The sequence below is a fragment of the Cutaneotrichosporon cavernicola genome (genome assembly GCF_030864355.1).
Source record: "Cutaneotrichosporon cavernicola HIS019 DNA, chromosome: 2".
Classification (NCBI taxonomy): Eukaryota; Fungi; Basidiomycota; class Tremellomycetes; order Trichosporonales; family Trichosporonaceae; genus Cutaneotrichosporon; species Cutaneotrichosporon cavernicola.
In genome coordinates, this window is record NC_083394.1 from 2,190,622 (window position 1) to 2,217,901 (window position 27,280).

The window sequence follows — 27,280 nt, forward strand, 5'->3', positions numbered from 1 at the left end:
TCCTACCGCTGATAGCAGACACACACAATCACGCAGCGAACGCAACGACCAACTGGGATTAGCGCACCCACACCCGACTCACCCAAATAGCCTCGTCGACGAGCTTCGTGCGTTTCCGCCCACCCTTGGACCGTGCGCCGCGCCGCTCGTTCCAACTGCTCATCGCGTTCTGGCCATGTGCCGCCAAGGTGCTGAGTCCGTCGGTCCGCCCTTCGTGGGTATACTTTGCGGGCCCGAGGTAGACGTCGACTGGGAGCACGCGGTCTGCGTAAGGCCGCAGGCGGTCCAGGCCGAGTGGGAGGGGCCTGCTCTTCTCGTTATTCTTGTCCTGGTTGTCATTGCCCTCGTGCCAGTCCTTGGTGATGCCCTCCACCTCTTCGTACGCAGGCGGCTCGTCCCTCTTCTCCTCGTCGGGATACGAGTTCTCATCCAAGCACGCCAGTAGCTCCTCCGCATTCGGGGGAGGCATGCCAAGGACCTCGTGTAGTTGTGCCGTACTCAGAATTCTTTGTGAGCTCCCTCGCTCAGGTACGTACGAAGCGCGTAGACCAGCAACCGCGAAAATGAGGTTGGCACTCTCAAGTGCGTCCTTGACAGCTTTAACGCGATCTCTCGCGCCCCCAATGTGAGCGGCCGTACCGACCGCCGCCGCAGTGACAGTTCCCAGGCCGGGACTTGTCAATTCTCGCCTCTTGTTGACTTACACGAGGAGTCCGGCGGCTATGCTGCCGAGCTTGACTGCCGTCATCTGCGGCGAGGTCACCAGTGCTTGGTTTACGCAGTCGATGGCGCGGGCCATATCCACGGGATGAAGGGGAATGGCTTTGGATGACGCGCGGACAAAGGGCGCGTCCGAGTGCCATCGTTCTTGAGGGAGGACTAGGGGCATAGAAGAGCAGGAGGTCGCGCCAGTGGTCACTGTTTGCTTGCCTGCGATTACGCCGCCGCTCGCGCGGAGGGCCATGCCTGTTAGGATGTTCATGGTGAGTGGGTGTGGGAAGGGAAGGCCAAGAGCGGCTGTTCTTAATGAGTGGGAGGATCCATGACATGTACTGTACGGAATGCAAAGGGCGCCACCGCCATCTACCTCATAAATACACATGGGCTCCATTTACCGCCCTTTATCGCCCACGCCCAGGTATTTCAACCTCGCCCGTCTCCCCCGACCCCGTTTTAATCACACGACGACGAACCTAACGTCGACTTACCCAGATCGACTGGCCAAGAAGCTTGTTCGCATCCTTAGTCTTGCCCCTCGCGAGGGCCTTACATCCGCGCCGCTCATTCTTCTCTGTCTTCTTAGCCTGTCCCTTCGCACCCCAGTTTGCCATCCCGTCGCTGGATCCTTTGTAGATGTAGTTGACGTGCGGGAGGGGTATGACGGGAATGATTCTGGTAGACCATATTCTGTACTGGCACCACTTTGATATCACTTTGGCGTCAATGCTGTGTGTGTCACAACAGACGATCCGGCCCACGAGCCATTCTTGCTTTTCCCTGTCGTCCAGACGTTCGAGACATTAAATTGTGTCAATTCTCTTCTCACACATTCAAGAGAGCAAGAGAGAGCTATTCCAGTCCTTGCAACCAAAATCTCCTGTAGTTATCATCTGTAAGATGCCAAAGTCAGTTCTCGGCTAGTTCCGACGCGTTTTCGTCTGCGGAACATCCGATGACGCAATGGTTGACTGGACTTGGAGTGTTGTGCCTCCACCTCACGATCCGCGTCGCAACATTACCTTTGACAATGTCCATTCACCATGGTGCCGCGCAAGAAACCTCCATTATCAACGTCAAAGAACAGCAGCCTCTTGGATTTCTTCGGACGCGCTGGAGGTACCGGTAGCTCTGAGGCCCGGAAGGGGAAGAGGAAGGCGGACGCGGGGTCGGCGGCAGACCCGGTGGTCATCAGCGATGAGGACGAGCCGGCACGCAAGCAGCCGCGCTCCTTGCCCAGTGGGGTCGAGCGACTGTGCAGCAGCCCGGAGGAGGATGAGGCGGAGGAGGTACTCATATCCGAGTGCATTATGTGCGGAATGCGGTTGCCGCGCGACAGAGCTGTGAGCTGTCAAAGGTCCGAAACTTGCTAACCACAGTCCGCCGAGGCGCATGTCAATGCATGTATTGATGCCGACGGCGACCCGCCCAAACCTGGTCCCCCGAACACAGGCCGACCCAAATTAGACCCATCTAAACCTGCCAAGGATCCACTTGCCCAACCTTCCCCGGCCTCCTCGCCAGAAGTGGTCCTTCTTTCGCCCGAACCATCGCCGAGGAAGGTCTCGTCGCCGAGAAACCTTTCTCCCAAAGCGAAGGGCAAGGAACACCATAAGACGCCCAGACCTATCACGAGCGTCACTCACTCACTCCGTACGGAACTCCCACGTACGGAACTCCCACCTCCAGGCAAAGCGAACGCCTTCTCCGTCCTCATGTCTGGCAACAAGGACAAGGAGACGTGGGACGAGGTCGACCAGCCCAAGAATGTGCCTGGACGTCGACGACCCGCACCGTTCTACAAGGTCAGCTCTGCGATTGGGACGAGCTGATTCCAGATCCTCACCGGCATGCCCATCGCGGTCGACGCGTTCTGCTACGGTGCCATCCCTGGTGTGAACGCCTACTTCCTCACGCACAACCACTCCGACCACTATACCAACCTCTCCAAGTACTGGCGGCACGGACCGATCTACTGCTCCGAGACGACAGCGAATCTTGTTGTGCTCATGCTTGGCGTGGAGCCACAGTGGGTCGTGAGTCCAGCTGAAAGCTTTTAATCGCAGCTGATAGCAGCACGGCATTCCGGACAACGAGCGTTTCACCATTCCCAACACAGGCGGGGTGACGGTGACTCTCATCGAGGCTAATCACTGTACGACAACTCCGCTGTGTTCTCTATGAGCTGACGCCAGGCCCCGGCTCGTCCATCTTTCTCTTCGAGGGCCGTCAAACCGCGCACGCTGGCGACTCGTCGTTTCGCTCTCCATTTGTGGGAACCAAGCGCATATTCCGATACCTCCATTGTGGCGACTTTCGAGCGTGAGCTTAACATAAACTCCGGTAAGCTGACCGCAGATGCCCGAAGCACGTTCTTCATCCCGCCGTTGCACGAGCGCCGCTGGACGCGATTTACCTCGACACGACCTACCTCAACCCACAGTACTGCTTTCCTCCCCAGCCCCTCGTCATTAAGGCTTGCGCCGAACTTGCGAAGAAGATCGCGTTCGAGGGCGTCGACATCAAGCCCAAAATCGAGGAGGCTGAGGCCGCCGGCGACCCGGGCTTGGAGGCTGAGATTTCAGGCGAGCTGGAGATGCTGCCGCACGAGGAGAATATGAAACCGGAAATCGAGGACGAACACATCCAGCCGGATATCGACGAGCTGTGTCCCGAGGAGGAATACCCTCCCGATTACGACGATATGGGGGACATCGACCCAGATATTGACCAGGAAGATCTCAAACTCGACTCGGAGCCTGACGTTACGCCTGACATCAAGCCGGATGTTAAACCTCACCCGGCAGCCATGGCTTACGGTATCCTCGAGCGCTCCGTCTCCATGATGGAGGGATGGCTGAAGAAGCATCCCAGCAAGGAGGGGCAGGAGTCTAAGCCCAAGGGCCGCGTGCTCGTCCTCGTCGGGACGTACTCGATCGGCAAGGAGCGTATCGTCAAGGGTGGGTGTGGTCGTTGAGTCACCCGCTAACTGCAGCAATCGCGCGTGCACTCGACTCCAAGATCTATGCGGATGAGCGTAAACGAAGTATCATCGGAGCTCAGGACGACCCCGAGCTACACGCGATGATGGGCGACGATCCTCGAGAGGTGTGTCTGACTCAACAATGCGGACAGCTGATGGGGTTGACGCAGCTGCAGTGAGAAGCTGACTCAAGTGCCAGGTCCACATCGTGCCACTCTGGAACGTCCAACGGGAACGGGCTCAGTCGTATCTCGAGATGCTGCAACCACACTTTGAGCGCGTCCTCGCCTTCAGGCCAACAGGATGGACGTTCCGCGCACCTGCGGGCGCGAACACCGTGCCAGACGTCGACTTCGTGATCAAGCGCGACCAGGCGCGGGGGTTCAGCGACGTGTCACTGCAACCAATGCGTGGCTCCTCGCGGCAGTTCATGATATTTGGTGGGTACAGGAAGTCTATGCACGCGCTGAGAGCAGGCGTACCCTACTCCGAACACTCGAGCTTCTTCGAGCTCACTTGCTTCTCATTAAGCACCCCAGGGGATGCCAAGATCATCGCGACCGTCAACGTCCACTCGGAGCGCAGCCGGCAGGCGATGCGGAAGTGGTGCGTTAGCTAATAAGTGTTACATGAAGCTAACGGCAGGTTTGAGAAGTGGGCAGCGGAGAAGGCGCGGCGGAAGGAACGAGGACAGGCAGCCGTAGTTGCGTTTCGTGACGAAAACTATGTGAGCTTACGCCTGTGTGGAATAGCTGACCGCAGTGGTGACATTGTATCAATGTACAGCTCGACAGCTTATGTTGTTCTAATGAGCGACAGATGACATCGGACGCCCACAGGAGGTCGTTCGTTTAGAGTCAGCAGGCGAACGGACCATTCGTCGTCACAAGATGGGCCAAGCGTATGCTCCGCCTGGGAAATCCAGCCTCATCGCGAGCTTCCCTGTTGATGCGGTCGCGCTTGCCGCGTTCCAGTCAGAATACAGGACGAGTTTTGGCCTCAAGCATCCCGCGCTACGCTTTCCCGTCTCTCCATGTGTAGATTGTTAACGACTTGCTGAACACAGTAGGAGGATCACTGAGCTTGTTTTACAGGACTGAAAGATCGAACAGGTTATAGCATTATTCCATGGCGACCGACTGCTCCAAGGGCGGCCTGAGTGAGGTACGCTAACAGGAGAAATGAAGTTGTAGTGTTGCACGAGTCTGCTCGAACCTTCATGCTATCGTCTCAGGGGCAGCTGCAATGACGATATGACATGCTGTTGGGATGTTATGAAGAAGAATGATGTGGCTTGTGCTGAATCTCTAGATGCAAAGTACGAACGTGGATGCGACTCCGATACATGTGTGATCATGAACCCCAGATGGCCTGCACGACTGCACGGCTGCGGTTACACGTGCAAATCTTGCCCGTCTCGCCAGCTCCCTCCCAGAGACAGCAGGCAGGGGTGTACGCGGCTGCGATGGCGGCGCGGATAGCACTTCGGGCACTCTTGGGAAGGCCGCTTATGCTGCTCTCCGAGTCTTCGCGTGCGCGTTCCGCCATTCTCAGGACGGGTACGAAGACGTGTAGAGGCGCACCGCCGCCATGTAGCAGGTCCGCAAGCTCGGTATGCGTCTTGAATACGCATAACGGTAGGTAGACGCGGCCCCGGGCGCAGTCGTCGCTTGCGGACGCCGCGAGGGAGACGAGGAGCATCCCTCGCCCCATGATACGGGCAGAGAGGATGGTGTGCGCGGCTAGAAGGGTGCGGACGGGGGCTGTTGGTGAAAGGCCAGGCGTAGTCCCCGAGGGCGTGGCGTCCGGGTGAACGCTCTGCGACCAGTTATATGCGCGAGTGGGCTGAAGTGGTGCGGGCGACGAGTCAAGGATGCTCCACGCGAGGTAGCAGCAGGCGGCGGCAAGCCCGCCACCGAGGGCGGATGCGTATGCCTCGAGCTTGGGAGGGGTATCGAATGGGAGGTGCGCCGAAAGGTCGTGGGACTCGGTGAGTGCCGGGACCGGGAGGAAATTCGCGTCGATCTTTAGCGCAGTCAGGATCTCGAGGAACGGCCAGAGGGGCGCAATGCGGGGAATAAGCGCCGCGAAGAGGTAGTAAGGCTCTTGCTGAGCTGCCTCGAGCGGCACGGTGCAGAGTATGAGGGCAAGTTCCAGCTGCGACTTGCTTTGATAGCAGGATAAGAGATGTAGGCGGAGGGCGCCCAGTGCGCGCCGGCGCGATGACAAGATCTTCTCCACGTCGTCGATCTCGGGAACTGCTCGTGCCAGGGACGCGGTGGAGGTGTACCACCAGTTTACGGCCGTTAGTGCGATGCGCAGCTCGCGCGGTGCAGCAAGGGCGGCTAGGCGGAATGCGCGTGGGAGTGGTGGAGCGTCTTGCAGTAGAAGGAGGACACGCTTGTCCAGCTCTGGCGGGTTCGCGACAACGCGTACTAGTAATCTCAGGTGGCCGGACAGGCTCGCGGGCGGTGCTGGTGGGAGTGTGGGACTAAGGACGAGGAGGGCGTGTATATGTGCGACCAGGTGGAGGAGGAGCGTGGTAGCGAGCGCACAGAGGATGTCGCGCGCGACGGCGTCAGCTGGGAGACCAGGTAACTGCTTGTTGACCCCGGCCAGAGTCCAGTCGATGAGCTGCGCGTCGCGGGTGAGGGAGGAGGCACTGTGGTTAGATTCAGCTCACTGGAAAAAAGACTCGAGCTGACTCACACGAGGAGCATGGGTGTTGCCATGGCCAGTACAATCACGTCTGGTTTGGCCACACTCGCCCCGACTAGCACGAGGGCGGCGAGGAAAGGTGCTGTAGTCACGAGCACCGCGCCTAGCGCGGCATGTTGGGGCACGCCGAGAATGAGGTGTACCCCTCCTGAGAGGAAGGCGAGGAATACACCGGCAGCCAAGGGCTGACGCTCGAGGGTTACGACGTTTGAGGAAGGGAGTAATCGCGTTCCGGTAGGCGGTTCCGGCTCGAGGTTGGGAGAGAAGGGAAGGAGGAAGGTGCGGCCAACGGCGATGTGGATAAGTGCGGTAGCGAGCGCGCGCGCGCAACCACCGAACACTGCGCGGAGAATGGTCACTCTGTCAAGGCCGGCTGATATGGATATGCACTCATGTCAGCTAGACGAAGTGTTCAAGAGCTCACCGTTTCCAAGACCGCCAGGAAGGCGCCGAGGAACACTGCCAGAATGAGGGCGACGCCATCGCGCCGTCCCATGACTGATCCGAGGAGCGCAGTCGCGCAGCCGAGCAGTGCTGCAGAGAGTCTGGCGTCAGCTCGAATGGGTTGATTATGTTAGCTTACAACTCTAAGCGCATGGCTGATGTTTTGAAAGGATGAAAGAAATGGTTCGATGGATTGATAGGGGTATTGTCATCAATCTAACTCGAACAAGGTATGGTAGGTTATGACGTCCTAGGCACGGAAACCGCCGTCTCATCTGACTTCTTTATGGATCTGAGCTTAGGAATGCTCGCCACCAGCTGGCGCCGCTCTATGCACACGCAACAGCAAGTCATACAGCAAGATACATCGTACAGATGAGTGTACACCAAAGCGGCATTGCCACCACTACCCGCAAGAAGAAGACTAAGAGTTGCGTATTGTTGAATGCGACAGGGTGCAGATGGGCGCGTGACTGTCGCCCCGCGCCACTGACGCCCCCCCCAGCCTTAATGCCTAGTCATGCTAGGAGTGCGGATGAGGGTGAGGAACTCCTCGCGCGTCTTCTGCTGCGTACGGAAGCACCCGAGCATCGTCGACGTGACGGTCGTCGCGCCGGGCTTCTGAACACCGCGCATCGACATGCACATGTGCCTGAAGTCAGCAGTGCGTCTCGGGTGACTCACGTAGCCTCCATGACAACGGCGACGCCACGGGGACGGATGGCCTCCATGATCGCGAGGGCGACCTGGCGGGTGAGACGCTCCTGGACCTGAAGGCGGCGGGAGAAGGTCTCGGCGATGCGGGCAAGTTTGCTAAGACCAAGCACCAGCTTGCTGGGGATGTAGCCGATGCTGATCTTGCCGGTGAATGGGACGAGGTGGTGCTCACAAAGCGAGAAGACGTCAATGTCGCGCACAATGACCATCTCCTCGTGGTCCTCGGCGAAGACTGCGTCGTTGATCACGTCGACCAGCCTCTCCTCGTAACCCTTGGTCATCCACATAAGGGCCTTGGCGTAGCGCTCAGGGGTACGCTGTAGGCCCTCGCGGTCTGGGTCCTCACCGATACACTCGAGGACCGTGCGCAGAGCGCCGGCCAGGACTTCAAGGTTGGCCGCCTTCTCCTCCGGCGACGAGTGGAGGCGGAGATGCGTGCGCTTAGCTGAATTTCGTCAGCCCACCGAAACCCCACAAAAGTAGCGTACCAGGCCATCCCAGACCCTCAGCGTCGGCGATCCCGCCGTCAGGAACGAGTGCATTCGCGCCGACAGCCAGCGATGCGGGCTGCTGGAGTGCGCGGCGCACGTCGTCGTTGAACTGCGTATCGAGCTCGTCCACTTTCTCCTCAGACTCGCCATTCTCGCGGCCCACCGGAGGCGAGGTGAGCGGGATAGGGGTGGAGGCGCCCGAAGCCGGCCGGAATCCGTAACCTTCGCGCGGCTGGCGCGGGAAGAGATTGGTGCGTGCCGCCGCCGCCGAGGCGCTGCTAGCGCTGCCCGCACTAGCGATCGAGGAGGGCGCGGGAGGCTTGGGCGTCGCGCCCGAGGACGGGGCGGCTGGGGTCTTGTTGAGGGTCATGCTCTTCATGTGGGCTTCCAGGGTGGAGGGCTGGGTGGGGCTGCGGGCGTTGTGAGACGAACGGCCGCGCTCCCACTCGCCGATGGACGACTCGGACAGTCGGTCCAGGTTTTGGCGAGTGGGCATGGTGAGGGGAGCTGCCTTTGAGTGGGAGGGGCTTGACATGATGGCGACTAAAAATGTTGGATTGAATGGAAGAGGTGAGTGGATAATTCCGTATTACACCACATGATCGGGGTATGATCTTAGTTGGTTGAACCCTCACGTCATGGTACCCAAAGCACCTCATACCCGGTTGGACATTTCCACTCGATGTACTCGACTGGAAATCTCCCATCTCCCATCACACGTGGGCCCAAATATTGTTATCAGCAGCATTAACAGCTTATATGGGGGGTATGAACAACACCTGCTTGATTAATCGCGAAACTAAAGTCGGTTTTAATATTTCGGCCCTAAAATTCATCCACCCGGAGTTGGATGGACATCTCCGTACCAAAGGTGTTGGCAGCCCTGGTGCGGGGCTGACTTGGCTGCATGAATCAAGGCAGGTCCTCCTCATCCATCAACACCCGACACCAAAAATGGTGAGCCTACTCCTACACCACTCTCGCGGCATCGGCATCGACGACGGCATCGGAAACGGCTCCGCGCGCGGTGCGCGAGATCGTTCGAATCGACAGAGCGAAGGAGAAACCCCACCGTCTGGTCGTGGGTGGGGGAGGAAGAATGGAATGGAAAGAGGGGCGGATCGAGGACGGTGGTGTAGCGGGACGAGTGCGCGTGCTCTCTGTGCCGTTAAGCTCCTTCTCGATCCGTTGGCGCGTTTGGATTTGCGGACGCGCAACTGGCATCCATGCCAGACGCAGATTCTTGCACTGTCGCCTCCTGACCTCTCAACGTCCCCTCATCAGGCTCCTTCTCAGCCGCTCTGCCAGCGTTCCGATTGCCCGACTGGATGCCTGTCGAGCCGCCGCGAGAGGATTAGAGAGGACCCACACTAACCCCAGACCAAGCGCACTAAGAAGGTCGGCGTCACCGGCAAGTACGGTACTCGTTACGGTGCTTCGCTCCGTAAGACGTGAGTCCTCCACCAACGCATTGGTCTAACCCTAGCGTCAAGAAGATGGAGATCACGCAGCACTCGCGCTACGCGTGCCCCTCGTGCGGCAAGAACGCCGTCAAGCGCTCGGCTGTCGGCATCTGGAAGTGCAAGGGCTGCTCCAAGCAGTACGCCGGCGGCGCTTACGTCCTCTCGACCCCCTCGGCCTCGACTGTCCGCTCGACCATCCGTCGTCTCCGTGAGGTCGTCGACGCCTAAGGGTTTAGAGGTGTATGTTGGTCGGATGTATAGCATTTCCCTACTGGGAGGGAGATGGGAGGTGTGAGCCGAGTGAAGGAATGGATGAAAGGAGGACTGGGTGGTGGTACTGACAAGGATCAACGCGCATCGAGGGGGAAGTGAGGCCCTCAACTCGCGACTGGTTGTACAATACAGTCAGCGAGGCGGAGACGGAGACATGTTTGCTGATGTGACTGTCCGACCATCCCAGCACCGACATCGCTTGTCGCATGCGTATTCCCAGCCCAGATCTCGCAGCTCATCCCAACAACATTGTTTCATTTTTTTGCAAGGTCTGCCATACTACAACTTCGCCCCCGTAACCACAAGCTCGGCATACAGCCCGCAGTGGTCGCTCCAGTCCACCCCGCTCTCGAGCGATCCCGGCTCGAGGACACGGATATCTTTGCAAGCCATCCCAGCAATCGCGATCTTGTCGAGGCGGTTCGGCGGGAACGGCTCCTTGCTCCTCCCGTCCCAGTTCCAGGTAAAGCCGTCCTCGCCTTTACGCGTAACCTCCCATGAGTCAATGAGGTCATTCTCACGACAAAGCCCAGCATCGATAGGGAGTACCGAGTTCCAGTCGCCAGCAGCGAACCCCCGCCCACCCGCCGCAGCGATACTCTCAGCGGCCATGCGGACCTGTGCGGGCCGGAAGGAGGGGTCGTGAGCGAGACTGTCGAGGTGGACATTCATGCACCGCACCACACCTGCGTCAACGCAGACGTCGGTGACGATAATGTCCCGCCCATAGCGGGACGGGAGGGAGAGGGTGTGGACCTCTCCCAGAGCGTTTTGGAACCGGGAACGGCGTGCCAGCGTGGCCTGAGTGATGATCTCGCTCGGCGCACGCGAGCGCGTGCAATACCACTCTGCCCGAATGGTGGGATGGGCGAGGAGGTGCTCGGTATTGGTGGGGCTCAGTTCCTGCAGTAGGATTAGATCCGGAGAGCGTGCAAAGATACACGCAAGAATGGCGTCGAGCCGCTTCTCGGCGGACGCACCCCACCCGTCCACGTTCCAGGTGACGAGCTTGAGCGGGCCACTAGTAGACCCTTTGGAGGGGGCGACGGGCTCCCACTTGCCTTTGAAGGCGTGCCATGCTCCAGGAGTGATGTCGCCGCCCTTTGGGGCGCTAGGGTCGTTCGGACCAGGCGCTTTGTGGCCTTTGATCACGTAGTCACGCAGACTGGCGGGAATGGCGGGGTTAGACATTGTGCGAAGGTGTATGAGACGAGCGACGGGTGTTGCACGGAACATGAATCGAGCTGGATATGGGAGGAGTGTCGGCCGGTTATGTATGTATCGGGCTCGGGACGGCATACGCAAGCTGGGCCGGGTTATCGTGTCGCCTATCATTTACCCGTAACCGTTCCGCGCTTGATCGTAGTTCAAGACGCCTGCGCCTCACAAAACGGACTTGGGAACACATTCAAGAAGCTAGACATTCAATGAGCACCAGAGATCAAAGACGCAGGACAAGAACGGCAAGAATCAGATCGGTAGGAGAACGCGTGCCGGTCCATAGAGCCGAGATTGCCGGTTAATAGTATGGGTTGCCTCGGTGGAGGCATTTACCTCCGCTTACCCACGTGAAGGATGTTTGTGTGCAATGTGGCGCGCTTTTGAACGGACAACGAGGCCAGAACCCCTAGCTGGACATTGCACACTCCATCACTCCATCATTACTCTACATCATGGCTACAGTAAGACCTTCCCGGGGCCGGCTGACATCAGACGCCCCCGCCTCAACTTTATGGCGGGGAGGACTTCCACGCCCTCATGAACCAGATGATGGGGCCGCCCGGCTCGCCCGTGCAGACGCGCAGCGGGCGCATTTCGCGCCCGCCACCGACACCGCAGAAGGCCGACGAGACCGACGAGGCAGCGACTCCACAAGAGTGTGAGACTCCCAAGCCTCCAGATTCGACCGCGCCGCGTAAGCGCGGCCGGCCCAGGCTCGACCCCGAAGAGCGGGCACGGCGTCTCCGCCAACGCAACAAGGATGCTGGTGAGCTTGGCCATTTGCGGGAGCTGACGCCAGCACATCAATCGCGCAAACGACGAAGGGAGGAGGCCGACGAGAACTTGGAGCTGCTCGAGGGGAAGACGCGCGAGTGCCGCATGCTGGAGGATAGATGCCACGAGCTCGAGGCACAGTGAGTCGCCTTTTTTCCATACAGTGCCAAGCTGACGCCAGGGTACGTGAGCTCCAGGCTACGCTACAGGCCCACCGCATCCCGTTGCCCTCTGTTCCGGGGCCGTCACGGTCCTGGCGCGACTACAGGAACGAACAGGCGTCACGGAACCCGGACCGCAACCACGCCTCCCCGGCTGTGTCCATCGACCAGTCGTCACCTGCGTTCGTGATCCCACAGGCATATCCTCCTGTGTATGCTGGTCTGGAGGCGTTAGCCAACGCCGCTCTCCCCAACCTCGCTCCCCACCCTATGGCCCATGTCACCTCGCTCAATCCCACAAGCGCGATCGGTGACCTCAGCACGCCGCTGCACACCACGCCAGCCGCGGGGCCCCTCTCAATAGACCCGGACATACAAGCGGCGCTCGACGCTCTCAACTTTCCCGCATACACGTGGCGGCCGGACGACGACGCCATCTCGCTGTCGGCGCTCTTCACGCTGGACGATCTGGCAGAGGACGCAAACGACGGCGACTTCGTGCCTCCCACGTCGCCGAAGGGCGAGAGCGAGAGTGACTCGGACGACGACGACGAGTACGACGACGAAGACGAGAAAGGCAAGTGGAGGGGGAAGGGCACGGGCAAGAAGCGGCCCGCGCCAACACCGACGCCACCAGACGAGGAGGAGGACCTCTTCCTGCCGATTGAAGATGTGCCTGTCCCGGAGGACCAGCTGTATGCCGACGCAATGAAAGCGCTCGGAGTCAGCACGCCCGACGAGCTCAAAGTCGTGGTCAACAAGATTGTCGAGACGGCCAGTCGGGGCGGCGTGACGCCCGAGCAGGTGGAGGGGTTGCGGCGGCTCATGCGGCTGGCTGAGGTGCGTGGGGCTGCTCTCACCAGTGCCAACGCGAGCGGTGGCCGAAGGGAAGGAGGGTCCAATAATGGAGAGAGAGACCCGACGAAAAGCAGCTGGAGAGAGAGCGATAAGACGGACAGGGCCAAGAGAGTGGACGGAGGGAAGGATAAGAACAGGAGTAGAGAGAAGGAAAAGAGGCGAAGAGAATAGACCTGTCGATGGCGTGTGATCACTGTCAACCGGCATTTTACATTGTATCCTCCTGCATGTCACCCAACGCCTGTCAAAGGCGTGATGGACCCATCCAACATCATTCGTTCTGTTGCCATCATCCGTGGAACCCAGACTGCCCACTGCGCTCACATCACAAGCCCGTCCCCCTCGCTCGCTGCCTCCACGCTAGTGCAGAATAGTGCATCAATGCCTAGTACAAGCATGTCCGTCTGTGCGGCATGCGTGCGTGCGTCCATCCTCTAACGCGTCCGGGTGAGTCCTCCACCTCGGGTATTCTCCGTTGCGCCGCGGCGCCGCGCCGTATGCGCACTCATCCACCGCCATCGCCATCTTCGCTTTCCTACTTCTCTCAGTATTGCGCCGTCAACTGAGCCCGTCCGGCTCATTGCCGGCCCAAAACTGCACCATCACGAAGCTCAAGCGCTTACTGCGGGGGGAGCATGCCGGCAGCCTGCATCTCCTCGGGAGACATGGTGCTCGACTCGATCATGACTCCGACGCCGAAGCGGCTCGAGTTCTTGGCGTGGTCGATCTCGCCGCCGACGAGGAACGCAAACGCGGGGGTGAAGCGCTGCTCGAGGAGCATGCCGACCTTGCCGTTGCTGTCGATCTGGCCGCGGAACGTCGCCATGCGGAACTCGTACTTTGCGCCGAGGGTGGCGAGGGCCTCACGCTTGGCGGGGCCCATGAACGACTGAGGCTGGATCATGGTCTGGAGGTCGAGGGCGACGTCAACCTTGTCGCTCAGCTTCTGGTAGTACGTCGTCTGGATGTTGCCCGAGGGCTGGAGCTGGGCAGTCGCGGCCCAGGTGGGGACGAAGGGGGCGCCAGGCGCGGCGGGGGCCGAGGGGGGAAGCACGTCCTGAGTGGTGGGCTTTGGCTGGGCCACGGACGAGTACTTGAGGAGGTACGATGTGGCGGGGATGAGCTCGTTCGGGCCCGTCTTCTGGATGATGGTCTCAAAGCCGAGCGAGAGGCGGGGGGTAAACGAGTGGAGGAGCGAGACAAAGTGGAGGCCAGTGCCGTCGAGGGGCGAGGGGTTGATCGTCTTGAGGTTGAGCGAGTAGTGGGGGCCGAGGTGGTCGTGCTCCATCTGGAACATGGTCTGGCCGGGGGTGGAGGAGAGCTGGGATCAGCGCGGTGCGGCGAGCGCAGCCAAGGCTGAGGGAGCCTAGATGGGAGGGGGGACAGGCGTTAGAGTCGTGATTATGAGCCTGACGCCAGTCTGGGCGCTGTATCCACTCTGTCGGCGGTATAGAAACCCGAGCAGGAGCCCCGACAAAGCAGCCTCGCTCGCCGTTCAGTTCTCGGAGGGGAGACCGGATCGCTAGGTGAATCACCCCGGACCGGCTTTTTCACCGGTTCCGGCGTCTTCTTGGTGCCCTCTCCACTCCTCAGCTGTCTCCATCTCTTCCATTTCTCAACCTCGCACTCTCCTCTACCCCTCTTTCTGTCCTCCCACGCCTCGCGCCGCTCGGCGTTGGCACTCACCTGGCCCTGGATTTTGGTCACGTCGGTCGTGCTCCAAGTCTGGTTGGCGCGCATGTTGACGCCACCGGTGGACGGGTCCCACTGGCCGTGGAGGAACGTGTTCTGGTCGGCAAACAGGGCGCCGAGCATGTACGACGACTTCTGCGCGCCGAGGGTAAAGCTGTGCGTGATCTGGAAGGCGGGGTTGGGGGAGACGACCTTGGACAGGTCGGCGCGCGCGCCCTCGAAGAAGTAGTTGGACATGTGGGTGTCTGGGGTTAGTCTGAGCCAGTGAAGCCCCGGGCCGAAGGCGAGCGCCGAGCGGCGGAGCCTTAGGAGGGAGCGGAAAGGAGGGAGGAGGGCTTCGTCATCGCGAGTGCATCGCTCCTCCTCATCCCCCTCCTTCAATCGGAGCAGATATAGTCCGCCGCCTGCACCTCGCCGCGCGCGCGCGCGCTCCACTGGCGCCCCTGGCCGACTCACTCGTCACATCCCGCGTGAGGTTCTCAACTGTCCCGGGCTGGCTGAGACCCATGTACTCCTTCCAATTATGGAAGCGCTCAAAAGTGCTAGCGAGCGGCGCGGCAACCGGCTCGAAAAGACCCCCCATCGAGCCGAGCCACGACGGCGGCTCGGCGTGGACGTGCTTGTCAGACGCAGATGCGTTCGGGATCGGGGTGGACATGGCTGCCGGGGTGGATGATGTATTGAGAGGCCAGAGGGGTGGAAAACTCGGCGGTTAAGCGCGGCGGCGAAGACTCGTCCCTGGAGCAGCTGGAGGGGGGAACGGATAGGGGCGGAGATTCGGGTGTGGCACCTCCACCTCCACCAGAAGTTGCAAGTTGTCAACATTTGCATCACTAAAGCAAGAGCAAGCAGAGTGCAAGGACGACAGCATGGCCCTCCCGACTCCCGAAGCGCTTACGTTGGCGGCAAACGTATTCCACGCCGACGTGGACGCATGGCTTCCCACCTCATTTGGAGTTACGCGGACAGAGAAGGAGAAAGAGGCCGAATGGGCCTCGGCGCGCGCGTTCGGTTCCCTCAGAGGTGCCGACCGGTTAGGACTAGGCCACCCCGACGCCCAAGACCCCGAGGCGAGGCGAGCGGCTCAGGTTTCTCGGGCGGGGGGAGATATTCTTAAAAAGGCGTTGAAGCGCAAAGCGGAGGAGGGAACACCAACCCCGATCCCTTCAAGTTTGAGTGGGAGAGACGATGACGACGACGAGAGCCGGTCCCGCGCAGTGGCGAGCAAGAAACGCAAGACAGCCGACGCCTTCAAGTCCAAAACCGCCGTGCACCCTCTGCTTAATCTCAAGAACCCGATTCCGGGGTACAATGCGCCGGCTGAGGCCAAGAAGGCCGTCGTCAAGGAGAAGATGGTGGAGGTGGACGATACTGTGAACGAGGCTGCGGCGCTCGCTGCCAGTCTCAGTACGGGTAGCGCGACTATGCGCGTTGTGGGCAAGAGCGCGCCGTCGTCGATGTCGGGGCCTGGATCGCCAGCAGACAAGACGTCACCGAGCTCGCCAAAGACCAACACTGCCTCCGCTGCCTCGGTGGCCGGCTCCATCCTCACATCCGAGACGAGCGACACATCCCAGCCGCAGCCCCAGAGCAAGGCTGCGTTGAGGCGGGAGAAGCGCAAGGCTGCCAAGGCGCGCAAGGCCGCGCTCTAGTCGTCTTTGCGACACCACCCGCATCGCTGCCCAACGCAAGCTTGTTACTCCCATCAGCAACCATCTGCCACCGCCAGGAGCCAAGAATCTCCAGAGCCTCATACTGCCTGCGACGACACGAAGCCTCGCCACCTTGGCGCCCTCGACATTACTACTTTGCATAGCCCCCTGGCCCATTCTCTTGCATTTCACTTCACAACTGCATCCCCATGGCATCATCCCGTCGCCTGTAGCAATACATCATGCAATGGTATACTAGCATTACATGAACCTCAGCGCCCAAACCATGCAACTGATCTACTGCCTCCTACCTCATCCTTCCAGCTCTTCTTCATCCTCCCCCTCAAGCCACTAGAGCCACCGCTTCGCAGTCCGAGTACTCCCTCTCAAACTCAAGCTCCGCAGCCCATGCCCGTCCTCTGCCAGTCTCTCGAGCAGGCCACCCGCGCTCTCGACTGGAGACGTACCACCCGCCACCGTGGCGGGAATCGCGAGGCTCGGGGCCAGCGCCGTCCGCGACGGAGTGCGTGGTGCCCGGAGCGGCGAGGAGGCTGTGGGTGTACGCGAGCCGCCTGGTGGTGCCAGGTTTTCCCCTTCCACAGTTGGAGGAGCGAGCCGTTCCGCAGAAGATTGCGCCAGGCGCTCCGCAGACTTGGCCAATCGCTCAGACGACCGCCGCGCCAGTTGTTCCGTGCTGCGCTTCTTGCGACGTACTCTCCTCGGACGGGGAGTCTCGATCTCACCCTCGGCCTCGGCGTCGGCTTCGGCGTCCGTATCGGTCGGCTCCTTGTCCGTGTTGGGAACATGGAGCTGAGTATCGGTCGGCTCCTTGTCCGTGTTGGGAACATGGAGCTGAGGTTCCCGCTTGAGAGTCTCAGGCTTGTCGTCGCTGCCGTATATCCGCCGTCCGAAACTACCCAGGCTCCCAAACTGGCTGCCCAGACTTTCTGCGAGGGCGGCCACAGTTCCGACACTATACCGTGGGGGGACGAAGGACGGGATGGGCACGGGCTCGGCCTCGTGCGGATCCGGGGGAAGAATGACAGCTGAGCGGATGGACGAGTCGCTCAGCCCACGTGGACGGAGGCGGGCGTATGCAGGCTCTTGTGGCGTGTCATCGGGATCTAACACCGCATCAAGAACCGTCGAGAGGCGGTTCCCGCGTGGCGCGACAGCCTTCGGGCCAAAGTACTGCGACGATGCATGCCTCATCCGCCCGGTCGCGCGGGAAGGGGAGACGTCGCGCCCCGCACCGGCAAAGATGCCCATCAGGTCGGACCTTCGTGCTGGTGCGGCCAGTGACGCGTGCCGCCGAGGACTGACCGGCGCCAGATCCGAGCCCTTCACAGCCGCGGACACGCTCCGCTGGCCGGCCTCGGGTCCGCCAAACACGTCCGCGGCCCCCACCATGGCAGTCACGCATGTCTTCTTCGGTGTGGCCGGTGCCGCTCTGCGGACCATGCTGCCGGCGCCGCCAAACTCGACGCTCACGGTGGTCGTTGTCGCGCTCGTGCTCGCCTGCAGTTTGGGTGCGGGTTTGGGCGCGCGCCCGCGCGTGGGGCTCGGCTGCAACGCACCCGCCTGCGTTGCCGGGGTCAGCCAGTTGGTCAGTGGTGCCGCGATCCAACCCAAACCCGCGCCCAGTGTGGGTGGTGGGCCCGCGTCGTCGGCGAACGCTTTGGCGCGTAGCTGCTTCGCGAGCTTCGGGTTGACAGTTACGTCGTTGACGACTCCCTGGAGCTCGAGTAGGTCATCGAACACATCTTTGAGGAGCTTGAGGAGGAGAGTCATGTCGCGCCGCGTCGTGGAGGTCGAGTCAAGCACGTGACGGAAGCGGTGGCGCATGTCGTTAATCTCGGTTCTAAGCGCCGCGATCGTGGTTCGGCTGACGTGCCCCACGTCGCCGGGAAGGTTTTGCTTCTTCAACCGTCCGTTCAGGGTGCGCACGTGCACGCCGTGCAGCTTGACCAACACCTTGCTGAGGAAGTCGACGAGCTCGCCGAGCGTGTGCGCAGGCGTGGACGCGCCGCCCGAGACGACCCGCGACTCCCTACGGGAGTGCTGCGCCGAGCCGATCTCCGGCGTGAACGCCGGCGAGGGGTCAGCTGCTTGTGGTTCCGGAATCGGTGTCGGCTGGTCCGGCAGCTGGTCCGTCTGCACACCGGTCGATCGTGAGAGGAGCGTGAGCGTTCGCCGCCCGCGGCGCTCGGCCCTCACATCGGGGAATGGGTAGTGGGCAGCGGACTCGAACGCGCCAGAGTCCATCATGGGTGACGAGTCGTAGTGCGTCTTCGGCGACGTCATCGTCGTAGGGAGGAGCACGCTCGCACGCTTCCGCCTGCTCGCCTCCGACTGGCTGTCCGTGTCGTCCGCGTCTGTCGCGCTGCTGACCTCTGTGGACACCTCGGTGCTGAGGTCCGCACTGGTGTCTAATATCGTTTCCACAGCGTCGGTGTCGCCAGTGCCCGCCTCTGCCAGGTCACCGAGCGCATGGATCTGCACGCTTCGCCGGCTCGGGTGCGTCACTGCTCTCGCCGAAGCCGGCCGCTTGCTCTTCACCACCCCGTTCAGGGTGTAGGGCAGACCGCCAGAGAAGGAGCTGCGCGACGAGCGGCGCTGCTCGGGCGAAATGGGGTTTGAGCTGGTGCGCGTCATCGGCGTGCCACTTGAGCCCGTGCCGCCGTGGGGTGGGGACGACGTCACGCTGGGTGGTTCCGTTGTCGACGTCGACGCAAAGCTCGGCGCGAGGCTCGCTTGCCTCCGGTGTGTGCGCGGCATGGTGGCGCTCGCGACCCTGGCGTGCATTGGCCGCGTACCCTCGTTGCCAACTACGGGATTAGACCCCGTACGGATGTGCGACTTGGCCCCAGACATGAGCAGGGGCCGCAGCTCAGTGCTTAAGGGCTGCGCCTGTGGAGAAGCGCGGGCCCGCACCTCCTCGAGCTCCTCGCGCAGCTGGCGGTTCTCCTCCATCTTCTCCGCGAGGTTGACGGCTAGCTCCGACGTGTCATGCTTGAGCAGCGCATTGGTTGCCACGAGGTCCTCGAGGGTGCGCTGGTACTCTGGCTGCTCTGACGGTGCCTCGGCGTGGAATGTTTCTGAGAGCTGGCGTCAATTGAATACCACCCCCCAGCATACCTCTGAGTGCAACGCTTCCAGGCGCTCCTTAGCGTTGGTCAGCAGTTCTTGTGCGTCGTTTGCGCGTGCGGTCTTGATCTCCTCGACTTCGCGCCCAGACGTGGTGAGCTTGGTCTCGAGATCGGCTGCAGACGCGGTCAGTACCTGCGACTACCCGGGCACTCACCGATCCGCTCCTCGGCCATCTTGCGCCACTTTATCTGGTCACGCAGCCGCCTGGACTCGGCCTGAAGCAGATCCCGCGTATCCTCGAAGCGCCGCTCCATCTCCGCCATGCGCTCCTCGGCGCCGGCGCCGGCCGCGGTGTGCACGCTTGCGGTCGCTCGTGCCCTCGTGAGCTCGTTTCTGACGTGCGTTAAAGACTGTTGTGTGAGGGTCTGTGAGTGCTGCGCCTGGGTGTATTTCTGCCATCAGCAAATAACAGCGCGGTGTGACTCCGTCGAGTCACGCTACTAATCTCGTTCATCACACGCCCGCTCCCCTGGAGTATGTGAACACGCTCAGACACCCACTTTTTCCAGCGCCTCAAAGGTGTGCGACAGCTCGGCATACTTGGCGAGATGTGTCGTGTTGGCGCGTTCTAAGTTGGCGACGTGCCGCAACGAGTCGGCCAGCGCCTTGCGCTTCATCTCGACCTGGTGCTCGGCGCGCGAGTGTTTCAGTGCGAGCGCCTCGCAGCGCTGAAGGAGCGCGGTGCCGATTTCTGCCATCAGCCCTTGGTCCTTCTCTTCTTCCCCTCTTTCATTCTTCAGACCGGTACTCACCGCCGCAGAGCTTGAGCTTGGTATCGGCGCGTGAACGGGCAGCACACTCGTGGCCGCGGCAACAACAACATCTCAACTCGTCGCTGCCATTCAGCTCGGTAAGCTGTCGCCCCAAGCCCGAGAGCGTTTCGCTCGCGCGCTCGAGTGCAATGCTGGCTGTGGGGGAGTAGGGGTATGGGGAGGGCGCCATGGGCGCGAGGGTATCGGAAGCAATGAGTTGACGACGTGGTGTGGAGGTGGCTGGGGTTGTGCGGAAGGGTGAGTGCTCATCGAAGCGGTCATCGCGCGTCGTGAGGTGGGTGGGGGAAGGTGAACGGGAGGTGATGGAGGAGTGTAATGTTCCTCGGGAAGAGGAGGACGAGGTCGACGGCCCTGCGGGGGCAGTGTCGCCGCCCGGTGGCATGTCGGGCGACGTGATGACAGGTTTGACAAGGCGAAGGGAAGGGGTGTGGGGGATAGGGAGTGTGATGTTGAAATTATGATTGTAAAGAGCTGTGGTTGACAAGTGTTTGAGAGAGATTGGAGATGGGATGAAGGATGGAAGACACAGTGGAAGGGTGAGATGGATAAGGACATCGACTTGGTAAATAGTAAACAATCGCTTACGTACAATTACCCTTAATACCTTAGGATGGACTAGAGTATACAGTACACAAACTTGTCTCTCGGTCACTTGGGGCCGTATTTTTCTGTATACGTACCCTGGTGCCCTGGACAAGTTACCAACTGGTTGCTCAATAGTACCCAGTAATGTCCGCTATTCCGCTCTACGCCTTCATCTTCATCCTCAGATTGCGGTCACAGTTGGGTGGCGATCGTGGTGACTTGTTGACACGGTGGTAGCCTGGTAGCATGCAGCACTCGGTCCAAGCATGGGAACCTGGCTGGTGGCGTTGAGGCGTAGTGGGCACGGACTCTCTACCCCTCTACCCCACGCTGATTGCGGCCTGTTTGAAGACAAGCACATGCTGGGACCGTCCCATCAGCAAGGAACGTAAGGGCAGCATGGGCAGACGACGCTTGTTGCAACAATTTGCGACCCGGGATCCCCCATGCATCCCCACATTCAAAGTGCCTTCCCGATATTGTCCCTAAGACCTGTTCCTCGGACTACAGGTACCGACGGACGTACGTACTGACGGTTCATGCACGGCTGCTGCGGATTCAGGTGCACTTGCGTCGGATCCTTCCAACATCGAGTGCTCTGAAATGGCCAACCAATATGCGTCAGCATGCAGCTGTTTCAATGTGTTACAACCACAACAGGCTCACGAAAGAGGTCGAGCTGCAGCCGACCACACCGATACAATCTATGCATATGCCTAGCGCCTGCGCTTGCTGGATCCGTCATCGTCCCGCCGCGCCTCGCCGCTTCCATCGCTCCCGCGACGATACCCCTCAGCGTTCGCGCGCCCAAGTATGGACATGCCGTAGGGTTTGCCGTCCTTGCCGTCCTTGTCCTTGTCCTTGTCCTTGTCCTTACCCTCCCACCGGCGTCCTTGACCTCCTCCGCCACCACCACCTCCGCCACCACGTGGTCGCTCGCGTTCTCCCCTGTCATAGTTCCGCTCGCCTCGTTCGCCCCGCTCGCTCCTGTCGCGTTCACGCTCGCGCTGCCCATCCCCACTCGCAGGCCGGTACAGGTCGTCCTGCCGCCCGTTGCGGCGCGCGTTCCGTCCACCGCGCGGCGCCCTCTCGCCACGCTCGGCCGGCGTAGACCGGCCTGGTCCATCAAGCGGTCCAAAGCGCTCCTTGTATGAGTCGAGCTCCGCGCGCAAGCTGCCCACCACCACCAGGTTGTTGGTGAGGTCGGCATCCAGGGACGCAATCATGGCCTTGGACTCGTCGAGTGTGCGCAACCACTCTTCGCCGTCGACGCGGCCCGCTTCTGCTACCATGTCGCCGAGCTCGTCGTTCTCAAGAATCAGTGTCCGGACGCGCTCCACGACTGCCGCGAGGTCGACGCTGGCGGGCTCGGTTGGCGCCACGGAGACGGAGCGCGGAGGACCCAGCCCCGTAGAAGGGACGGGAAGGGCGAGGGGTAGCGTGGTTGGGTCGGCTGTCTGGGGCGAGTCGACGCTGAGTGGTGTCGTGGCGATGCTACTTCCTGGAGAGAGGCGGTTGGGTCCGAGGAACGTGTACCGGAGTGCGGCGCTGTCGCGCGCCAGCTCCTGGATGTGGTCGCGCAGAAGGGAGAGGACGGGAATGAGCGCGGGGGGGACGTAGATCGGCTCGGCCGAGTCGGGGACGGGGATGGTGGTTGAATGCGCAGGATACTGGGACTCGAGGTCGTGCAGCTGGACCTGTTGTCAGTAGGAAAGAATGAGGAAACTCACGGCTAGACGGTCACGCTCACTCTCGAGCTCGAGGACACGGGCGGCGAGGCGCAGCTCATTGTCCGTAGGCGGCTCGTCGAGGTCGGGCTCGGTCTCGTGTTCTGCCTGGCCGCTCACGCTCTCCTGTCCGGTCAGGGGTGTTGGGCCTGGACGCACCATCTCGTGATCTGGAACTTCGTCCTCTAAGGTGTGAGCGATAGGCATGAAGAGGTGGGGCGGGCGTACCGTGTGAGTAGTCTACGAGGTCGTCGAGGTCGTTACTCATGACGGGGCGCGTGGGATGGCATGGGTGTATGCGAGATCGAGGTGAAATGTGCGAGTGGCGGCCGCAGGTTGTGTGGGAACTGGAGTGGGAATGCTTTATGCCAACGGGAGTAGATGCGAGGACAAGAGAGGACAAGAGAGGACAAGAAGGGGATGTGTGGATATAATGGATATGGAGATGTTATAGTAGTTGTGGAGTACCAATTCAAGTAGAGTCGCCAGTGATGATACTTTGCTTTGTATCTTGAAGCGTTTGAGGCAATCGATGTCGTAGCTCCATGGCTCAACCGGTCTAGTGCAAGGGGTCAAAGGGGTCAAATCAAGGGGGTTGTTGCTGGCAGTGGGCGGGGAGGTGGAGGGGGGCCCAGACTGGCCGAGACTGACCGATTCTAATCAGACCCTTACGTTTCAGAACATATTACTGTACTCCAATTCTATTTAATACAATACAATACAATGCTCCGAAAAGGGATCGAAGCCTGTACACCTCTAGACGTAATGGCGTCATTGAGCGATTCTGGCCGACAGCCAGTGGCCAGATTACCAGTCATGACAACTCCGTCATACTCAACCACAGCCAAACCACCAAACCAGCAAACCACAGTAGAGCTATTCCTAACCACCACCACCTCCTCCCTTCACTTGCTCCATCCACAACAACACCCATGGCCACCTCTGCCAATCCCACATTCCAGGGCCTTTCTCCGCTCAACCAGGTCTGCGCGCATGCGGCCCTCAAAGTCGCCCAGGCTGCCTCGATGCTCTTCCCTCCTGCCTACGTCGGGCTCTGTCTCGTCCGCCGGAGGCCCATGAGCGTCAGCCGCGCCATGCGTGGCGCCGAGCTCAGTGTGTTGGGAGGTGCGGCAGTCGGCTGGGGTGTGGGTTATGCGCGTCTCCGGGACCAGAGTGAGGAGGCGATCGAGGACCGCGTGTACCGTCTTGTAAGTCAAGTGTGGGATAAACGGAAGAATGGCGGCCCAAGTCTGAGTTGGGGACTTGGACCTTGTGACAGTGGCAGCTGACTTGTACAGAAGCACAACGCCTCGCAGGTGCGCGCGGATGACTACTCGGCCATCGGGGCGTTCATGGGCATGCTAGTCGTCCCCGCCATCTTCCTTAAGCGTGCAAGCATCTTCAGCCTTGCGGCGGGCGGCGCGTCGCTTGGTCTCGGTGCCGGCGTGTGGGTTCACATCTTCAAGTCGCTCACCGAGGGAAGTGAGCTCAAGCCCGAAGGCATGGTGAGTGGCGGCACGCCAGATGGCGTGAGATGTCGTGGGGAACGAACTGGAGCTTCCATTCCGCACGACACCGGTCGTCCGGAAGAAGCAAAGATGGGACTGTCACTGATGGCAGGCGAGCGAGGTCCCGGACCTGCCCGGCAAGAAGTAGGACGTACGGCCAGAGCACGAGTGGTACCTGCTGGAAGGGACCTACGGTCTCTGGGTCAGATGGAGCTTGAGCGATGTCGATGCAGGATGACAAGCGGCCTAACGCACTGGGCGTTACGATCGGGGGTCCACGGGCCGGGTAACACTCATGAGCTTGAGTATCTCACGCTGCAGCTGCCTCTCGTGACATTGGGTGCCCCGCACACTAACTTGTGCTGCACGCCCATACGCGTTGGCTGCGTAACCGAAACAGCTGTTGTGACTGATGGCTGACTCGAGAAGATGTACAAAGGTGAGGTGAGTGACATTTTGTGTGCGTAGATGCTTCTATGGGCTCTCGGCTGTCGGTTGCCGGGGGATTGGAAGCGTAAGCGAGTCAACATGAAGGTATAGGAGGTCTCAGTGATGCAGTCGTGGATGGCACACCAAGTACGGTACCTCGGCCGGGTAAAACCGAGTGAGTGCAGTACCACTGACAATGGGTTGGTGGTGACTGGCTAACTGGGTGACTACATGTGACTGAACGCGATGAGGCCCTTTTGTCCATCGCTCATATGCTCAACGCCACCGCCACATTGCGCGACGAGAAGGATTGCAGTGGGGAGGGGGGCGTCGGTGCGGGGTAGGGAGTGGTGGCGAGAGGAGGGAGGAGTCGACGAGTAGATGTGTCCACATCCTGGAGGCTGTAGGCCTGTAGGACTGTAAAATGGACAAGGTTGAATCCCCACAGTTTGCACAGTGACACGCACAGACCACTTTGTTCAGGGGATGAACTCTACGATCCTCTAATCTTCCAAATCCTCGTGCAGACTGCGTGCTGACTGCCCAGTAGATGAGCCAAAAGAGTGGGGGGTCATTGCACTACGGGGGCCTGAAGATGGACCAAAAGGGGAGTTGAGGACGGTTGTACCCAGTCTGCAGCTGCTCTACTGCCACTTTTCCCTTTCCCAACTTGTAGCCCCCTCTCCCTCTCCCCTTCTCCCTTGACCATCATATCCTCTCGCACCAGCCATGCCCCTTATACTCCCCCATGTCTCTCATGAGCGTCATTCTAGTTCACATCCAACAATTCACTTACTCTTCTATCGAATTAACCCATTGTGACTCGAAATTACTCAACTTGACTCAACACTCTTACATCCCATCCAACCTTGAACATTTCGTCTAGCTCTTGCTACCAATTCTACTGGTTTCTAGTCGATCGATCAAGAGTATCCTTGCTCTCCGCACGAGCACAAGGTGAGCAGTCGCCACCAAGGACAAGGAAGCCAACCAACATCCTGTTTTAGATCTTTCCTCAGCTGAAACCCACTCACGGTCCTTGCTCTTCTTCCACAGGACCCCTCTCTCCTTCTCCTCTTGCTCCTCCTTCTCTTCCTCCTCCTCTCCTCCTTCCCCCCTTCCCTCCCCCTCTCCTCATTCCTCTGCACGGCCATCCGACTCACCACTAGCTCACGGGCTAGTCTTGCTCTCCTCTCGCCCCCACAATTCAGTCACCAAACCACCACTCTCCTCTGACATCACTCACAAAACCCCCGTACCGCCACCTGTTGCCACTTGCCTCTGCCTCCCTCGGCTCAACTCTGCTTCCCTTTCCCCGCCTCAAGGTTCCCAAGCTGTGGCACTCCCCTTACGGCTACCCCGGCCATGGCCATGCCGGCGGTCCACCCATGCCACCCATAATTAACCAGAACCAGGTGAGTGGGATCCAGACCACTCTTCATCATCTCTTCATCACTGATACCACTCGACAACTGCTACGCATTCAACCACCTCTTCTCCTACACACACACACACACACACACACACACACACACACACCACACACCTCCCATCGCCAACATGTGGACGTACCAGTGGTTCCCAAGGTGCGCCATGCCCATGGGCCCAATGCTCGGTGGCAACAACCACCAAGTTTCCCAGTATATGAGCATGATCACTGGCGGAAAGTGAGTCGTTTGGCAACCTCACCACCCTCTCGTCGTTTCCGTCTACTGACAACGCAGCGCAGCTCTTCAGGAGGAAGGCCTCCGCTCGCTGGTCCAGCTCTACACTGGCGGAGACGACGCCGCCGGACTCGCCGATGTCCAGCAGATCGAGACCCTGGTCACTCTGGCCAAGGACGAGAGCAAGCGCAAGATCATCCTCGAGATTCTCAAGGGCCGTCTCGCCCTCGACTGGCCTTACAACTACCGTGCCCTCGATATCATGTCCAACCTTCAACCGGAGCACCTCATCGGGTTGCTCGACGACATCTCCAAGTACGCCAGTCCTCCAGCAGGTGTAATAGGCCGCGAGCACCTCAAGACGGTCACCAACTCTTTCGTCGACAAGGTCAAGGCGGCCAAGGCCAAGAAGGAGGCAGACGAATTCGAAAAGAAGCAGAAGGAGATGATGGCCATGTGGGGCCCGCTGTGGACTAACCAACCCGCCGCCCCCGTCTACCCCGCCCATCTCTTCTTCCCTCACACAGCATCACAACCTGTTCCTTATCCATACGTCCCACCTGGTCTCAACTGCCCGCCGGTTACCTGGCCGAGCAGAGCGCCCGAGGGCTGGACATCGTGGGTCACCCCCGATTCACGCGGGGTGCATGGCGTTAGGTGCTGCATGTCGCCCTGGTGAACAGGTGGGCCGGCGCTTGTGCACATCACTCAGCTCCGCAGCGCTGACTGCAGGACCCAAGTCGAACCCCCGCCATCCCATACTCCTTTCTCCCGCGTGACATTCCACGCCCTCCAGCCAGATCCTCCCAAGGATAGTAAGGTGAAAGAGCCGGTTCTGCAACCCATCGTCTATGTGCCGCCCAAGGGGAAACCGAAGGAGAAGTAGGGCGGGCACTCTAGACGTGGTTCGCAGATCACCGAGGTTGTGCGCCGTACCGTGCGCCCGTCTTTTTTTCGTTCTAAAGTCTCGTATTCTGCGTCCGTGTCTGGTATGTTCCGTTGTAAGCTTCTTCTCTTAGGGCCTGGCGATGACGCTGGTTGTAGTAGTTGTGAAGTGTTCAATCATGAATCGCATTTGTCCCAGTCTGGAGCGTGACTGTCTTTAACCGTAGGGTAATTAGCCGATCTAGCAGGTATGGGTGTGGTGCTTGTCATCAAACGGCATTCCGCAACCGAGTTCAGCCCGATCTTCATCGTCACCGTCACTACTCCTTCTTGATCCTTGACATCTTGACGACAAGTTCCCACCTCGCAACGGCTGTTATATATGCTCCAACGCC

At 60.2% G+C, this 27,280-nt stretch overlaps 13 protein-coding genes across 13 annotated transcripts; 6 read left to right on the forward strand and 7 right to left on the reverse strand.

Annotated features, from left to right (window-relative positions):
• Positions 1 to 28: 28 nt before the first annotated feature.
• CcaverHIS019_0208570 (uncharacterized protein) lies at positions 29 to 982 on the reverse strand (the record flags this gene model as incomplete). The annotated part of the gene is made up of 3 exons (XM_060597916.1): positions 29 to 52; positions 83 to 674; positions 705 to 982. The coding sequence occupies 3 exons, from the start codon at positions 980 to 982 to the stop codon at positions 29 to 31; spliced, it is 894 nt and encodes a 297-aa protein (XP_060454761.1).
• Positions 983 to 1,760: 778 nt separating this feature from the next.
• pso2 (uncharacterized protein) lies at positions 1,761 to 4,468 on the forward strand (the record flags this gene model as incomplete). The annotated part of the gene is made up of 11 exons (XM_060597917.1): positions 1,761 to 2,060; positions 2,097 to 2,522; positions 2,556 to 2,753; positions 2,794 to 2,872; positions 2,913 to 3,039; positions 3,076 to 3,677; positions 3,713 to 3,825; positions 3,894 to 4,140; positions 4,177 to 4,306; positions 4,346 to 4,427; positions 4,463 to 4,468. The coding sequence occupies 11 exons, from the start codon at positions 1,761 to 1,763 to the stop codon at positions 4,466 to 4,468; spliced, it is 2,310 nt and encodes a 769-aa protein (XP_060454762.1).
• Positions 4,469 to 5,053: 585 nt separating this feature from the next.
• CcaverHIS019_0208590 (uncharacterized protein) lies at positions 5,054 to 7,015 on the reverse strand (the record flags this gene model as incomplete). The annotated part of the gene is made up of 4 exons (XM_060597918.1): positions 5,054 to 6,362; positions 6,410 to 6,807; positions 6,843 to 6,963; positions 7,002 to 7,015. The coding sequence occupies 4 exons, from the start codon at positions 7,013 to 7,015 to the stop codon at positions 5,054 to 5,056; spliced, it is 1,842 nt and encodes a 613-aa protein (XP_060454763.1).
• A 354-nt stretch (positions 7,016 to 7,369) lies between these two features.
• CcaverHIS019_0208600 (uncharacterized protein) lies at positions 7,370 to 8,605 on the reverse strand (the record flags this gene model as incomplete). The annotated part of the gene is made up of 3 exons (XM_060597919.1): positions 7,370 to 7,514; positions 7,547 to 8,024; positions 8,068 to 8,605. 3 exons carry the CDS (start codon positions 8,603 to 8,605, stop codon positions 7,370 to 7,372), a joined length of 1,161 nt encoding a protein of 386 aa, XP_060454764.1.
• Positions 8,606 to 9,024: 419 nt separating this feature from the next.
• On the forward strand, positions 9,025 to 9,761 carry RPL43 (uncharacterized protein; the record flags this gene model as incomplete). Its single annotated transcript, XM_060597920.1, has 3 exons — positions 9,025 to 9,027; positions 9,451 to 9,521; positions 9,557 to 9,761. The coding sequence occupies 3 exons, from the start codon at positions 9,025 to 9,027 to the stop codon at positions 9,759 to 9,761; spliced, it is 279 nt and encodes a 92-aa protein (XP_060454765.1).
• A 324-nt stretch (positions 9,762 to 10,085) lies between these two features.
• On the reverse strand, positions 10,086 to 10,997 carry CcaverHIS019_0208620 (uncharacterized protein; the record flags this gene model as incomplete). Its single annotated transcript, XM_060597921.1, has 1 exon — positions 10,086 to 10,997. The coding sequence occupies one exon, from the start codon at positions 10,995 to 10,997 to the stop codon at positions 10,086 to 10,088; it is 912 nt and encodes a 303-aa protein (XP_060454766.1).
• Positions 10,998 to 11,479: 482 nt separating this feature from the next.
• CcaverHIS019_0208630 (uncharacterized protein) lies at positions 11,480 to 13,194 on the forward strand (the record flags this gene model as incomplete). Its single annotated transcript, XM_060597922.1, has 5 exons — positions 11,480 to 11,488; positions 11,520 to 11,793; positions 11,827 to 11,941; positions 11,983 to 12,802; positions 13,153 to 13,194. The coding sequence occupies 5 exons, from the start codon at positions 11,480 to 11,482 to the stop codon at positions 13,192 to 13,194; spliced, it is 1,260 nt and encodes a 419-aa protein (XP_060454767.1).
• Positions 13,195 to 13,439: 245 nt separating this feature from the next.
• On the reverse strand, positions 13,440 to 15,170 carry TOM40 (uncharacterized protein; the record flags this gene model as incomplete). The annotated part of the gene is made up of 3 exons (XM_060597924.1): positions 13,440 to 14,141; positions 14,507 to 14,757; positions 14,969 to 15,170. 3 exons carry the CDS (start codon positions 15,168 to 15,170, stop codon positions 13,440 to 13,442), a joined length of 1,155 nt encoding a protein of 384 aa, XP_060454768.1.
• Positions 15,171 to 15,381: 211 nt separating this feature from the next.
• CcaverHIS019_0208650 (uncharacterized protein) lies at positions 15,382 to 16,164 on the forward strand (the record flags this gene model as incomplete). The annotated part of the gene is made up of 1 exon (XM_060597925.1): positions 15,382 to 16,164. The coding sequence occupies one exon, from the start codon at positions 15,382 to 15,384 to the stop codon at positions 16,162 to 16,164; it is 783 nt and encodes a 260-aa protein (XP_060454769.1).
• Positions 16,165 to 16,515: 351 nt separating this feature from the next.
• On the reverse strand, positions 16,516 to 20,256 carry CcaverHIS019_0208660 (uncharacterized protein; the record flags this gene model as incomplete). The annotated part of the gene is made up of 5 exons (XM_060597926.1): positions 16,516 to 19,269; positions 19,303 to 19,427; positions 19,469 to 19,706; positions 19,815 to 20,005; positions 20,067 to 20,256. The coding sequence occupies 5 exons, from the start codon at positions 20,254 to 20,256 to the stop codon at positions 16,516 to 16,518; spliced, it is 3,498 nt and encodes a 1,165-aa protein (XP_060454770.1).
• A 1,132-nt stretch (positions 20,257 to 21,388) lies between these two features.
• CcaverHIS019_0208670 (uncharacterized protein) lies at positions 21,389 to 22,667 on the reverse strand (the record flags this gene model as incomplete). Its single annotated transcript, XM_060597927.1, has 4 exons — positions 21,389 to 22,369; positions 22,403 to 22,525; positions 22,559 to 22,584; positions 22,628 to 22,667. 4 exons carry the CDS (start codon positions 22,665 to 22,667, stop codon positions 21,389 to 21,391), a joined length of 1,170 nt encoding a protein of 389 aa, XP_060454771.1.
• Positions 22,668 to 23,331: 664 nt separating this feature from the next.
• On the forward strand, positions 23,332 to 24,055 carry CcaverHIS019_0208680 (uncharacterized protein; the record flags this gene model as incomplete). Its single annotated transcript, XM_060597928.1, has 3 exons — positions 23,332 to 23,607; positions 23,698 to 23,904; positions 24,020 to 24,055. 3 exons carry the CDS (start codon positions 23,332 to 23,334, stop codon positions 24,053 to 24,055), a joined length of 519 nt encoding a protein of 172 aa, XP_060454772.1.
• A 1,669-nt stretch (positions 24,056 to 25,724) lies between these two features.
• Positions 25,725 to 26,886, forward strand: CcaverHIS019_0208690 (uncharacterized protein; the record flags this gene model as incomplete). Its single annotated transcript, XM_060597929.1, has 5 exons — positions 25,725 to 25,751; positions 25,912 to 26,003; positions 26,061 to 26,622; positions 26,658 to 26,683; positions 26,733 to 26,886. 5 exons carry the CDS (start codon positions 25,725 to 25,727, stop codon positions 26,884 to 26,886), a joined length of 861 nt encoding a protein of 286 aa, XP_060454773.1.
• Between the last annotated feature and the right edge of the window lie 394 nt (positions 26,887 to 27,280).